The sequence below is a fragment of the Platalea leucorodia genome (assembly GCF_965183815.1).
Source record: "Platalea leucorodia genome assembly, chromosome: 1".
Classification (NCBI taxonomy): domain Eukaryota; kingdom Metazoa; phylum Chordata; class Aves; order Pelecaniformes; family Threskiornithidae; genus Platalea; species Platalea leucorodia.
Window position 1 is genome coordinate 91,238,403 of NC_138823.1, and position 14,509 is coordinate 91,252,911.

At 40.8% G+C, this 14,509-nt stretch overlaps 1 protein-coding gene across 7 annotated transcripts in view; it reads right to left on the minus strand.

Moving 5' to 3' along the window:
• Positions 1 to 14,509, minus strand: part of PIGN (phosphatidylinositol glycan anchor biosynthesis class N) — a 111,377-nt gene that overhangs the window by 59,294 nt on the left and 37,574 nt on the right. For all 7 annotated transcript variants that reach the window (XM_082320807.1, XM_082320806.1, XM_082320805.1 and 4 more), the window contains 5 exons: positions 11,926 to 12,042; positions 6,460 to 6,500; positions 4,473 to 4,532; positions 3,305 to 3,397; positions 1,368 to 1,423 (listed from right to left, as the gene is read on the minus strand). In XM_082320807.1, coding sequence (XP_082176933.1) covers positions 1,368 to 1,423; positions 3,305 to 3,397; positions 4,473 to 4,532; positions 6,460 to 6,500; positions 11,926 to 12,042 — 367 coding nt within the window. The remainder of the gene's footprint in view (positions 1 to 1,367; positions 1,424 to 3,304; positions 3,398 to 4,472; positions 4,533 to 6,459; positions 6,501 to 11,925; positions 12,043 to 14,509) is intronic.

A 14,509-nucleotide genomic window follows, 5' to 3' on the forward strand; every position in this document is an offset into this window, starting at 1 on the left:
CAACGGACCATGCCAAAGTAACAACATCTTCATAGCAAGTTTTAGTCAAATTTTCAAAGTGATGAATGTCTCAGGCACTTGCACTTAAAACAATCCAACATATCGTAAAAAAAGAAAGACACCAGTCCATAAGGCTGGTATCATCAATATCATCAAGAACACTTAGTTCCTTTAAAGATAAATTTAGCATTAAGAAAAACACATCCTATTTTACAGAATCAGTCTTATTTCTTGGGGAAAAGTAAAATTTAAACGAGAGCTGTGAAATCAAACCATCAGTCTTCCCACAGAATCAAAGATGACTGACCATCCTTTCTATATGCTATTTTTGTTCCATACTGATCAGTAGATTCTTTGATAATGCACCTGTCATTCTTAATCAGAACTGGATCTAAAACATGTATTATGTGCCCAAGACTGACTTGACTTGTGTCTCAGAGCTGTCTTGAACCTTTCCCTTTGAAGAAGCTAGTGGTATAAAATAACACAGTAAATCACTGTTCGGAAAGACAGAAGTCTTATTTAGCGTTTAAATGTACTTCACAGGAAGGGATCCAAGTACTTTTAACCGCTCCTATGATTTAAAGATCGTAATTAACATCAGTTTTATTTCCCAAAGGCAAACAGCTGCTCTTCGTGACAAAGCGTTTTTGGAGCACTCCACAAACTGAAAGCTGAACTGAACAGTATCACGTGCACCCACAGCAAAGCTTTCAAAAACCTTTCGGGGGGAAAGAAAAAGGAAAAAGCAGCTTTAATTGGATAAGACTGAAAGGCAAGCGGGTCAGTAACTGCTCCATACACTAGAACACACGGCTCACAGATACATAAATCAGTACAGAGACTCCTTCATAGCCCTGGAAAAATTAACACTAGGAAGTGTTTGAAGTTTGAAGAAGTTTGAGCTTCTTTTCTGGATGCAAGGTGTTTTATTTGTTTTGCATTAGAATTTAAATCACAGAAGAAATAGTTCTTAGTTCAACTTTTATATGCATATAAACAAGAACAGATTGTATTTCCTGATCCTATAGAGACTTACATCTCCCAAGGAATGCTAGAAGAACATAGCAAGAAATCAGTGAAAATTACCGTGCAGTCTATATATAACCATATTGTCAAAAAGCTTAGGCAAATAACACTTAATGGAAAACTAAATGTAAGGAATAGATTTTTTTTAAAAAAATCTACTTCTAACCAGAATTTTTAAATAGAAGTTAATTGCACAGAGTTCTAGTGCAAAGTTTCATAGTCAGAAAAACACTATCATTTAAAAAAAGATCGAATTTCTGTTGCTGCATCTCACTGAAATACCAAAGTGATAAGACAATCAATCAGATAAAATATATATAGTTTTTACAGACACTTACTTGAATGGTGTGAACAGAAATGACAGTGTAGTTTCCTTTTTCTGACTCATCTTAACCTGCATAAAAAAAAGCATTAAACCATTATATGCAAGTTACAACAAGACTAAAAATTGCATCAGGAATTAAACTAAAAATCACAGAAGAGTTCTAAGACTTTGGAAAAGGAATGAAATCACACTGTTGATATATTTTCCAGGAAACTAGGTGTTATACTCCTGTATGTGTAATTCTTCTGAGTTCCTGGAAACCCAGACCTGCTCTAAAGTAGGTAGAATAAACCACTCCCCAGCCAGTGATTTGCACAGAAGGACTTCTACGGTTTTTCAGGATAAAGGGAAGATAGGGCTAGAAGCGCTACCACATTTCAGTGACAACCTCCCTCGATGAAACCGGTATTATTTATGCCAGACGGCAACGAGTACGCTGCGGCAACACTGCCAAAGCAATGCTGTTAGATCGATTAACCTACACATGGATAAATATAGAAGGTTTTGATGCCGTCAAAGCCACTTTGCCCAAGGCCCTTCAAAACATCTTTAAGGTCTCCTGCAGCAGCCTGACTCGAGTCTGACTGTCAGCATAAAGCGCAGACAGGAACTTTCTAAGCGTACTGCTCCCAAAACCTGACAGCTTGAAGTAGCAACCTGCACGTCTCATCCTATCCACCCAAGGCAACATTCTCTCCAGGGAGTACAAACAGTGGTCAGGTCAGCCCATCACAGGAAAAGCAAAAACCCACTTGGCATGTCTGAGCCAGTGCCCTGCTTCTGCTTCAGCAGAGAAATGCAAAGGAAATTCACACGTGATCTTTACAAAACAATGCTAAAAACAAGCCAGCCAACAAGAAAATAGATAACTTAGCACTACAAAATGACAGAATAAAAATAAAGGAAGACAAGAACTTTTATTTCTTTAAATAATCCCTGAGACACTAATTTAACTGAAAAAGACCCGAGTCACATCCTTAATTCTTAGAGCAGAGGTCTTCCAACTGAGGAGGTCATACCAGCACGCTTCAGCTTCACAGCGAGCCAGCCAGCCACCTCCCCTGCCACATGCCAGCTTTCCACCACAGATTTGGAAGTGACTCTGCTGCCGACACTGCCAACCTGGTATCCACACAAACTGCGTTTGGGAAGGTGGCGTTCAAGGGACAGAAGGTGCTGATGGTGCTAATCTCTTGAAGGTGCTCTCAGGCTAGTTCCTTGTTCCACCATTTCCCAACAGGGCAACAGTTCTCTCTCTCAGCTTCCCGTCTGTGGAAAAGACTGTTTTCCTTCAAAGCATTTATATGTCTTGCCAAAACTCAGATTTTTGGATATGGGACTGTTTTATTCTATTCCACAGTTGAAAAGCAGCTAGTGGAACATAACGTTTTTTTGTTTGGACCACATATGTGTTCTCGTAATATGGTAATATCTGATATTAGATGAATCCAACACAGAGAAGCCAGAGATGAACACTTGCAGAGCAAAACAACAGATACGACAGCATTAGCTAAAAGTTAATTAGGTCACTAATTTCATTTCTTTAATGGGCTGGTGCCTGTTACCTTTTTGATCTGTTTGTGTACTGACCCTGACTTAGAGCCTTGTCTCCCAGCCCCTGTTGCAAAGGCAGCATTTCCCTTTTCAGGTATCAGAACTCAGATTCTACCTACATACTGTAAGTAGGTTTACATTAATACTGATAAACATCAAAAGAATGAAGAAAAAAGTTACTCATTCTTCTTACAAAAAAGGTGTTTATTAAAGTCTTTCAAACTCCTTCAGATATGGCTCACAGCTAGTCAATCAACATCATCCAGTATGTGCATTCAATTTTAGTCCTTTGAATTACAGCATGCTATATACAGCATACATCCTAGTATAATTATTTGACAGACAGCAACAACTATTATTCAAAGAAATATTTTTCTTTACCATATGTTTAGTTACCTTAAATTGCTCGAGAATCTGAACAGCGTTGGTAAATATGCTCTCTGCTTTGAAATGAGCACTATTGTTCAGATATTCAAGAGGCAGAGTTCCCTGGGGAAGAAAAGTACATATATACATAAAAAATTTAAATTAAGAAACAGGAATTTCTCTGACTGAATGGCAGGCCAAATGAGCAGTAGGAATACTTCAAATTACTGCTGAAATAACCACTGTAACTCCTTTGAAAATACTCTTCTCGTATAATTTCTCAACATTACAGGGACTGTTCATAATATCCCAGCTCCTACAGAAACGCAAAAAAGGTAAATAACAGAAGTCGTTATTAAAGTATATAGTATACGGTAATACAACCTCAACTTTTAATCAGAAGCCATTTTTGAAATACCTAGAAGTCTTCCATCCAAAGACTTGCCTGGGCCTGACTCACCCAGTACTCGCGATGGGAAAGCAAGCAGTTCCCATGCCACCCAATGCTGGGCAGCTTTCCTCGCGTGAGCAGGAGTGAGTGCAGGACAGGGGGACAGAATTTGGGGCAGTCTCCAGAAGAAATATTTTGAAAAATGTGCTGCAAATAGGTGTTTTAAAAATGGAACAAGCAGCATGGAAGCACGCTAATGTACTGCTAATTGTCAATTAGGTATTTAAGAGACAACCTTTGGACTATGTAATAATATACGAAGGAAATTCAAAGAAAAAGCCATCTCACAGTGAGGGCACTCACTGTTCACTTAATTAGAGGGACAAGATACCATCTGAGGAAAGTACACTAGTTTAAACAAGAAATAATTAAACATTAAATTGCAGGAACCAGCTTGTTTACAGGCTCAGCTTTCATGATTAAAATCAAGTGTTATTCAAACCATATTGCATTTTTACCATCCCTAAAAAACAAAGTAACAAAAACCTTTTATGTAGCTCAAGAGTAAGTTGAAGATTATAAAAGGATCAGCTGCCTTTCCAACTGAAAGCACTATACAAAATATAAAAAGATTAAGTTTATGCTCCAACCTGAAGACATACATATAAAGCTAAAACTACAAGCAGTCTCCATAACCTATAGCAGATTTCCAAATGTATAACCTTTCCCCTCACACGCCTCAAGTCTTGTCCACAACACCTTTGCGAGCAGATTTCTGTAATACGGAAAAACGTTTGTACTTCTTACCACAGAATTCAGGGGGAAAGGCACACCAATAAGGGAAGCCATCAGCGGTGCAATATCAGCCTGTGCAAACAGAAGCATCCCCATTTTAAGATAGTTCCAGCTTCTAGAGCTAATAAATTCAGTTTAATTTTAACATATTTGCATTTGCAAAAGTAAATGGTGTAATACTGTGAAGTTATGACACACAAAACTCCTTTATAATTTTTTTTTTTTAGTTTCCAGTAGTCATCAAGGCATGATTAGATTCAAAATCTGAGGCTCTACTACTGATAAAGCTGCAAAAATGCATTTAGTTTAAAAAGCAAATATAAAACCCCACAGTATTTATTCACAGGAATTCAGTACCTCCTTCACTGCACTCAGAGGCATAACCACTTTTTATGACTATTTATACCGCAGAAAAAACTAATTTCATATTTACAGTTTTAAGTAGTACACTGAATATACTGCTTTTCACAGCACTCCTTAATCCATGTTTCCACAGTACCGATTACTCATCTTCTCCCCTTCAGAGGGCGATTCTGCATTTTTACTCATGTCCCAGTCAGCCCTCAGGAAGGCCCCTCAATCCACACCAAGGCTTCTCATAAAATGTCTCCATTATTTTCTACTTGTGATGATAAACACTGGCTCTCACCAGGTTTATATTTTCCTTCATTATAAAACTATGCACCAAAATTCTTTGTTTTTCCAGCATAAATCTGAAGAAACTATACTGAAGCCACAGGCACTGCTCCAGCCTCAGATCTACTGTGAAGAAGATGACTCAAAGCCATTATTTGTAGAGGACAATATATACGTACAGCATAATAGTAAGCAGAAGTCTAGTTTGCTATTTTTAGCCACAGTCCCACACGTAGTACAGGACAAAAGCTCTGTCTTTGGGGACTCTGTTACCCAGAACAAAGCGACACTCCAGACTCTTCTATAGAAGAGTCTCAAAATAACATCCCCATAACTCCTGCCAACCTTGAGAAGAAAATTCATCTCTAATTTTGTACCAGGGCTTTGCTGAAAGTGGCTAATCCAGAATGTTCCCAACTTCAACCTTCTAGCACAAATTTATTTCCCTTGTTTAAGCAGGTTTGGAGTCTGTTATTCATATATTCGGTTTCATAGGATGATAGGCTTCAGGTGCACACACGTATGTGTGTTATCATCATGATTTAAAAAAGCTTGGCCAATTTAGTATCAAGGGCTAAGTTGTCCACCTTTTTTTCTTCCTTTACAGTACAAATTGTCTAAATTGCTAAGTGGCTGCGCCATAATCGCAGACCCTGTTGAAAAAAAACCTCAGTTTAACAGTATAGCAAGAATTGGTTTTGATTCAATAATGATAGTGACTTCTGGAAAAAGCGACAAAATACAGACATTGAAGTACATAGCTCTGAAAGAACTACACTGAACATACACACGAATAACCTCAGTGCAGCAAAAAGCATACAGCAGATGCTCACTAACTTGGGAAACACCGTCATCAGATCATGCTTTCTTTGTGTTTAGCTGGGCACCTTCATATGAGATACCAAGGAGGTGTAGGCTCAGCTCCAGAACAGTTTTGAAGTAGAGGGAAAGCATCACAAATTACTTCTAAAGGTTTGCAAAAGCAAATCCCCCTCTGAAAACACATTAGATGCTATTCAAGTTACTTTCAGGTAACGCACTGAGTTTTCAAGGAGTACCTGACATATTGTACTGCACTCGCTACAATGGCATATAATCACATAACTAAAAATGGTGTGATAATGCATCTTCAGGAAGAGAAGCTGTAGATAGCTGCCACGTGTTAACACGCAATTTATAAACTTTTTCATATTATGTTGAGTATGGGTACGGTTCTTGCAACTCTAACATTTAAGTAACACATTCCAGGGAAATGCCACGTCAGTGTGATCATTGATTCAAATTCCATCAACTAGATTAAAATCACATAAAACTCAAATTCAGGTGAAAATTTATGAGCTATTAAATTAGTTATGTTTGATACCTGATTGACATCCAGCCTCTTCAAGTTCTCCAGTTTCCATTCTGCAAGAAATAACAGAGCACATGAACAGCTAGTCTACACAGATTTGAAAGGGATAATTCAGTTGACATTTAATGTCTTGTTGCCGTTTTCCGTAAAGTGTGGTTACTAAAGAAAATTACAATTTGGCTGTAGGATGCTAGCTCAAGAGGGGTTACAGATGGAACTCAACAGGCAGAAACAATAAAATGCATTCATTTCAGTTCACATTTTCTTTCATCCATCAGGATAAATTGCTGCCTGCAATTGTGACCCAGATCAGTTGAAGAAAGTCCAAGGTTTTTATTTTTTTCAGTACAGTATAGAAGGTGATGTATTACCTCCTGTGCCAACTAAAAGATTCAAACTCAGGTTTAGGAGAAGGGCCGTTTAAATCTCTTCAACAGTTTTTAAAAAAGGTTATCCCAAGGTCCCCAATATACCGGTACAGAGTGGTACAAACATACTTCATGTCTACCATAAGCAATACCGGCCAAGAGCAAGCTCAAGGGAAAAGTTCAACGATTTAACAATCAGACAACTACAATGAAGGCAGAGACGAAGCCAAATGCACAAGCCCCTAAAGCTGTGGTGCATCATACAGAAAGCTGGTTCAAAACGGTATTTTGCTGCTCTCCATTAGCCTCTAAGGAAATAAAGAGGAAATTGCCTGTTTTCTTTGGTAGTCTAAACAGATACTCTAAACAGAGTTTAGCAGGGTTTGTTTTTTTTTTTTTTTCCATGTCTTCTTTTCCTAATGTTTAAATTCACTGCCCCACTACCCACAGCAATAATATGAGCAGTAAAAACAACAAAAAAAACCCCAAAACACCCCAAAAAGGACAACACACAGGCTTTTTTTTTTCCCCAAGCTTAAAAAAAAAAAATCAGATACACAGGAAAACACGACAGCGGATGAAACAGATTTGCCGATACAGTACTTAAAATACTGTCAATGACCTACCTAGAGCAGATCTCATGTACAGCAGTAAAGACATACGGGGCACCTACCCTCAACTTCAGAAACAAACTGAATGTTAGCAACAGGGGCACAGCCACCTTCCTCAGTACACACACAGAAAGCTAAATGGGCCAGTTACCACCCCGCTAACGCCACTTGCCAAAATGACACCGCAGAAACAGCACAGATGGAAGCCTAGCACCTCAGACCATTGACAGTGTAGCCACGTTGCTGAAAACTATCCTTTGGGTTTATGTGAAGTAGAACTTCAAATGTACCAGAAACAAGCTTAATGAAAAACACTGGTAAACCATAGCTCAAAGGTCTGGCTCAACCTCATTTATTTTTTTGAAACAGGCATTCAAATCCTAGACCACACCACCCTTTCTCTATCTCTCGATACACCCCATCTGTGCCAGACCCAAATCTGTCTCAGCTGAAAACAGCCCGAGACAGGAAACATTCACATTCGCAGTATTGCATGTACCAAACTTCTTTTCAGCAATTAGTTCATACCACTGCGAGCTTCAGGGGTCTGAGCACAGGTCCACTGTTATTTGGGCCCAGAAGCACCCTGAAGAGCAGCCATGTACCTTAGCAGCAGCAAGATACACAGTCACAGCGAGTTCCCATGGCAACACAGAGGAAGTATTATCAGCATTAATCATGAATTGTGTTAAACTCACACCAACATGAACAAGTTTGCCTCCTTTTGCTTCCCAGAAAAGGAAATGGGTTTGTATTTCTAGACATATAGACTCTCACCCATATTTCTATTACATAAATGCATTGTTTGTTTTCCTTTAAATAACATTTTCCAATGAAAAATGTTGGAAAACTGTCTACACACGCACAATGTACTTAAGGTAGGAAGAAACTGTAGCTCTGCTAGAGAAATATCTAGCTTTGTGAGAAGCTTTTACACCTCTGCTTTCCCTACTCAGACATTCCCACAAGGCACAGAGTTGAGGACATTGCCTTGGACCAGGAGCTGTAAGGCACCGAGCCCAGGAGCTCCCAAGGACCGGGACACACCTGCAGCCCGGGCTGTACTCCCAGGAGTGAGATGCCTTGGGTGTACGTGCTGCCCACGCTGGTTTATGATTCCAGCTCACTGTCTAGGTCTCCTGTACAGTGCTCAGCACAGTTTTCCACCTGCTTGATAGATTTTTTTTTTTTTTTTTTCTTTATCCTGCCCTGCTTTTACTGCAGCCCGCTGGGCAGTCGTACGCAAACAGTCCAGGGGAAACAGCAGGGAAGCGCCGGTTCAAGAAAATGCTAAGGACACGGCTACATGAACCAAAGAAAATCTCACGTAAAACCTCACAGAAGCAAAAACAGTGAAGGGGCAACGCTGAGCTCCCCCAGCCACGGCAAAGCAGGCTGAGCCCCCTCCAAAACAGGGATGTGTATAGATGAAAACAGCCACTCCACGTCCTTCGGCTGCAGAAGGCTGTGCCTTCACTTACAAGCTTCTCTGGACTTGCACCCCAAGGCCACCCGGCACCGAGGAGCTGGAGAGCAGCTCTGTATTCTCTTTCTTTCTGAAGAAGGGTCAAGCCAACAGCCAAATGGGTAATACTACACATCGCCCACAGGATGCAGCGCTGCCATCACAAATCCTTCCAAGATGATTGCATGGCCAGGCCTGAGGGAAGGCACAGCACAGGTGAAGGGACTGCTGAGGAGAAGGCTGTCATCCCAGAGCAGACACTGTGCCCTTCCGGCCATCCAAGGAGCACGTTAAACTTTCCATGTCAAATCGGACAGACTAAGTCCTGCCTGTTGGCACTGCCTTTGGGGGTATCGACCCCCAATGGCAACGATGAGAAGAGAGACAATTCACTGAGCTGCCTACAGCCTGCATGCACTGAACAGAGCGTAAGTTTGTCAGCATTAGAAATATTCTGCTGTTTCCATGACCTCTTAACTCAGAGAAATTAGGAAGGATTGCCAATAGACGCAAGAACTTGAACACTGGTGCATGCAATCGCAAATGTAAGTCAAACACCCACACACGTAGAATCATAGAATCATTTCAGTTGGAAAAGACCCTAAGATCATCAAGTCCAATCGTTAACCTAGCACTGCCAAGTCCACCACTAAACCATGTCCTCAAGCAGCAGGTCTACTTTTCTTTTAAATACCTCCAGGGATGGGGACTCAACCACTTCCCTGGGCAGCCTGTGCCAGTGCTTGACCACCCTTTCAGTGAAGAAGTATTTCCCAATATCCAACCTAAACTTCCCCTGGCGCAGCTTGAGGCTGTTTCCTCTCGTCCTATCACTCATTACTAGGGAGAAGAGACCGACTCCCACCTCGCTACAACCTCCTTGCAGGCAGTTGTAGAGAGCAATTAGGTCTCCCCTCAGCCTCCTCTTCTCCTGGCTAAACAACCCCAGTTCCCTCAGCCGCTCCTCATAAGACTTGTGCTCTAGGCTCTTCACCAGCTTCGTTGCCCTTCTTTGGACACGCTCCAGCACCTCGATGTCCTTCTTGTCATGAGGGGCCCAAAACTGAACACAGTACTCGAGGTGTGGCCTCACCAGTGCTGAGTACAAAGGGACGATCACTTCCCTAGTCCTGCTGGCCACACTATTTCTGATACAAGCCAGGATGTTATTGGCCTCCTTGGCCACCTGACCATATCAGTGACACAACGGTCTTGAAAAAGCTCTCCTCTCCTGCACAGTCTCAGCTGCATTTGTATGGAGCAGGGAAGGCAAATTCAAAGAACTTTTCAAGATACTTCTTTTAAGCATCTTTTCTCTCATGTGTTAGCTTTGTGAAAATATCTGAGATTGTAAATTAACGGAGTAGCTGAACTGTACTGACCTGCGAAAGCGCCAAGTTCCATTTCAACAACTTTTTCTTTACTTTTAAGCTATATAGCCTACTAGAAGCTATAATGTACTACCAGAGAGAGAATAGTCACTTTTTAAGAAGATACTTGTTACTCAAATAGAGATTCAAACTCCCAAGATACTCAGAGACCCTCAAATCTCCAATAGAGATTATCCCTGGCAATTAAGAACGTGTAAAGGTAGTGTCTAAACAGACCAACAACATGCTCAACAGCTGGAAAGCTACAGAGCAAGTCCAGAAGGAAGGGAGGAGTTTCTGATGTTTGCTTTGGGGTGTTTGGGTTTTTTTCTGATTGTTTTGGTTTTTTGAGGGTTTTTTTGTTTGTTTTTTTTAAACCATCAGAAGGAAAACATGAAGCGGGCACAGCAGGGTGCGGACACATTCCCTTCTTTAAGAAAATACACATTTCCCTAACAGATGACAGCCAAAAAGCTTTCCCTATTGTGTACCTGGAAGTCAGCTCAATACTCATCTTCTTTGAAATGCTCTCACACCATTTTCATCATTACCTGAAGTGAAAGGCTGAGGTTTGTACTAAAGCTGCTGAGAATCAAGGAAACTGACAGCTGTACAAATCAACTCTTACAGATCAACCCTTAGAGACATCAAGTGTCCTTACAAGTCTAGCAGATCAGCCATCACAGACACCAAAATCAGTTTGTTTTACTCAGTTTTCTATTTTTTATTCTACAACTCATTTTCAATTTTATCAGAGACATCATCGTTTTATAGCAGCAGTTAATCACAAAGAGTGAAATGTTAGCATGGTCTATATCTGAGAAGCCCTGTTTGTTTAATCTGTTACCAAATACCTCCTCAAGAGCTGGGTGAGGTTAAAACCTCAGGGCTGAAGTAATTTTTGCCTGTTTTCTCTTCTCTAATGTAGCTTGACAAACAATCCAATAAAATAGAAAATCATTACCTCATTGATCGCAAGTAACAATCAGAGATTCAAGGCATCTTAAGAAACAGAGCAGGCTACAAGAATGGGGCAAATGAAAGAGGAAGAGCTTGCACAGTTTAATCACACATGGTTCTAGAAATCCATTGATATTTCAGTAAGCCAGTATTTATTACATTAGACATTTGAAATATTAAAAATGAATTATTTTTTTAAAAGTTTACTCTTCTTATACAAAGGGAAAAAATAACAGTAAAGGGTAAGTTTTTTATTGAGAAAGACTGTTTACATTTCCACAACAGCCACAAGGATGCAAGTGAGACGAGACAGCCCCTGGAAATTCCCCAGGGTTGCACTGTGAAGCTAGAGAAGAGTCTTAGGACATGTCAACTTATCATGTTTCTGTACGCATAGCTTTTAACCTCTGGGAGTCTTCCTAGGAATTAAGTCTCCTTTGGAACTAAGTTTCAGGAGTGTGAATAGTCTCCTGTACCCAAAGAGAGAAAGTCTTCAATTCCATGATTGGAAAAGAAAACCGACTCTGATATTATCTACTCAATTTTGCAATATAGGCATGCCCTGTCACCTTTTCTTTCCACACCACACAAAGCAAGTCATATTCACTGTAATGGAACAGAATTCAGTGAAGATCAACAGGTGTAATGGTTAAACACCTCTCTTTCCACCAAAATCTTGCACTTAAGTTTTATATTTTACCTACCTTTCAAAAAATTGTCTTCAAAGAATTGGGATGTGACTTTCTGTGGATAATTCACCCCAGCACCCCAAGCAATCAGTGGTGTTAAAGTTTCTGAGGGATGACCAGCTCCATGGGATCCTAAGACACACCAAACCAAAAAAAGTGTAAACTTCTTTAAGACACTTGGTGTAAAAACAAACAAAACCTATGTATATGCACACATGTACTAAGTTCTTGTTACAGTATACACACTAAAATCCTGTTATAGACAACCTATTCCAGCTTCATAGCTTATTTTTATGCCACTAACAATAAAGGCTAAATTCAAGCTGCAAGTTGGGAAACAGGTACCACTTAAGTCAAGCCTATAAAGATATAACTTTGTATATTAAAAAACCCAAACTGTTAACATACAGAAACTAAAGCCAAATATTTGAAAGCCTCAAGGTGTAGAGGAGTTACCTACTCAAAATACATGCATGTACCAATCCTGAGCATCCCATGAAAACCAGGGATGGTTGATTTGAGTAAAATTAGGCACATGTGCAAAAAATCATATAGAACTGATCTCTGATCCCCAAATAAGGATTAGACTTCTATTTCAAATCTAGGAGATAATATGCATTGCAACTGTCATCCTTTCCCCAGTGATATAAGTTCATTTTTAAAGGTTTTAAAGCCTGGTAGCACACTCCTTAAAAATTGATAGAACATGACTTCCTTCCCCAGGGAAATTAATTCCCTCCAGATTAACGTATCAGCTGCCAAAAGAAGGAAGCTTTAAAACCATGACATCTCAACAGCAGCTGCACTGAAGCAGAAGCCACATAAGCTTGAAAGAAATGCTGGTCATTGAACTCAGTGGGTGAGGCACCACAGCAGTGAGATAACCCAGTCTCAAAGGGAATGACACTGTTATACAAACTCTATGCCAGTCACTGCACGGTCTACAAGATTATACATCTTCCTTGTATTTGCATAGATACACACTCTTCCCTCTCTGTGCATGTGTGTGTATATATATATATATTAATAATTACGAAGGACAGAGAATAACACATCGTTTTAAGGACAGCTTTTTTTAAAAAACAAACAAACCAACCACCAGAATTGGGTATGAAATTGGGAATAACATTGAGGCTGTACAACAATCACTATGGCAGAGCTGAAGAGCTAGCTTTGCTTTCTTTAAACAGCCCTAAGCTTAAGAACACACAGGTCTGGGAATAAGATTTCCAATGTTTAGAAATCCCTTGGAAGGCACTCTCTGGGCTCAAGAGCAACAACAACTGCTCTTCTTTGCAGAGCCTGGGAAAAGAGCAGATGGAGACAGTGCTTCCTCCATCTTCCAGGCATCAGTTATTTCTTTCTATTGCAGAAGCAAAGTGCAATTTTTGGTGAGCTTTCATTTTAACCGAGCCACCAGCTCCAGCATTTTACTGAGACTCTGCCTCCGTGAATACTTCAAGGCATATACAGCTAAGAGAGGCAGCTGCATCCACCCTCCCCCTGTTATAACAACCAGGTTTCAGCCTGATCTGAATTACAAGAGGGGGGGAAAAAAAAAAATTATTTTCAGCTGGGTCAGTGCCCTGTTCCACCCCTCAGCACCCTCCAAACACACCTCTTCAGGTGAAAGGGAGGGAAAGGGTGCTGCTGTTTAGTTTTCCGTTCTCTGGTCCAGCGCACCACGCAGTAGTACTTGTTCCAGGATGGTAGCAGGAACAAGAGGCCAAGGTGAGGATGGTTGTGGGACCAGCTATGGTGGTCGTCAGCAGTTCCATCTGAGATCAGCTTAAAGCAAAATCATGGAGTCAGCTGAAAAAAAATCAAGTGATTTTATTGGTCTCTGCCAACAACCACAGTTTCTTTGATCATGTCCTCTTCCCTAACAGGTTCCCCCTGCCCTTTTAATTTTTAATTTGTTTTAAAACTGGTGCACATCCCATTCTGCAAATAACCACTGAAAAACTCCAGCAGTTGCTGATACTACAAGCTCAAATAAAAAAGCTACTGAACTAGCCTTCAGACCGCTGGCTATGTGCCTGAGCATCATCTCTGGATTTGCTCTTGGACTCACTAAAGTCAACTTCAAAGTTGATCTTCTGACAGAAGATCTAGCTTTTTCTTCAAGACAGAAAGAGATGACAGAAAACTATGACAGACCAGTGGTTCTCAAACCCTGAAGAGTTACTCCTGTCACCTTTTATTCCCCCTTCAAAGGATCCAGTACAAAATGAGAACACCCCAGCAGCGCACGCTGACAGCAAGGAAGGCCAACAGCACCCTGGGCCATGTTAACTGGAGCACAGTCCAGGGAAGGGATTATCCTCCTCTACTCAGTACCTGTGAGACAACCTCTAGACACTGGATCCAGTTTTGGGCCCCTCCAGTACAGGAAAGACATCAACCATCCGGAATGAGTTCGGGGGGGGGGGGGGGGGGAAGGGGGGGCCTCCAAATTGGTCAGAGGAGCACTCGTCCTGTGAGGAGAGGTTGAGGAATTGGGACTTGTTCAGCCTGGAGAAGATGGCTTTGGGAAGGACATAACAGAGCATCCTGCCTATACCTCACTGCGAGGGGGTTTGAGAGAGGATGGAGTCAG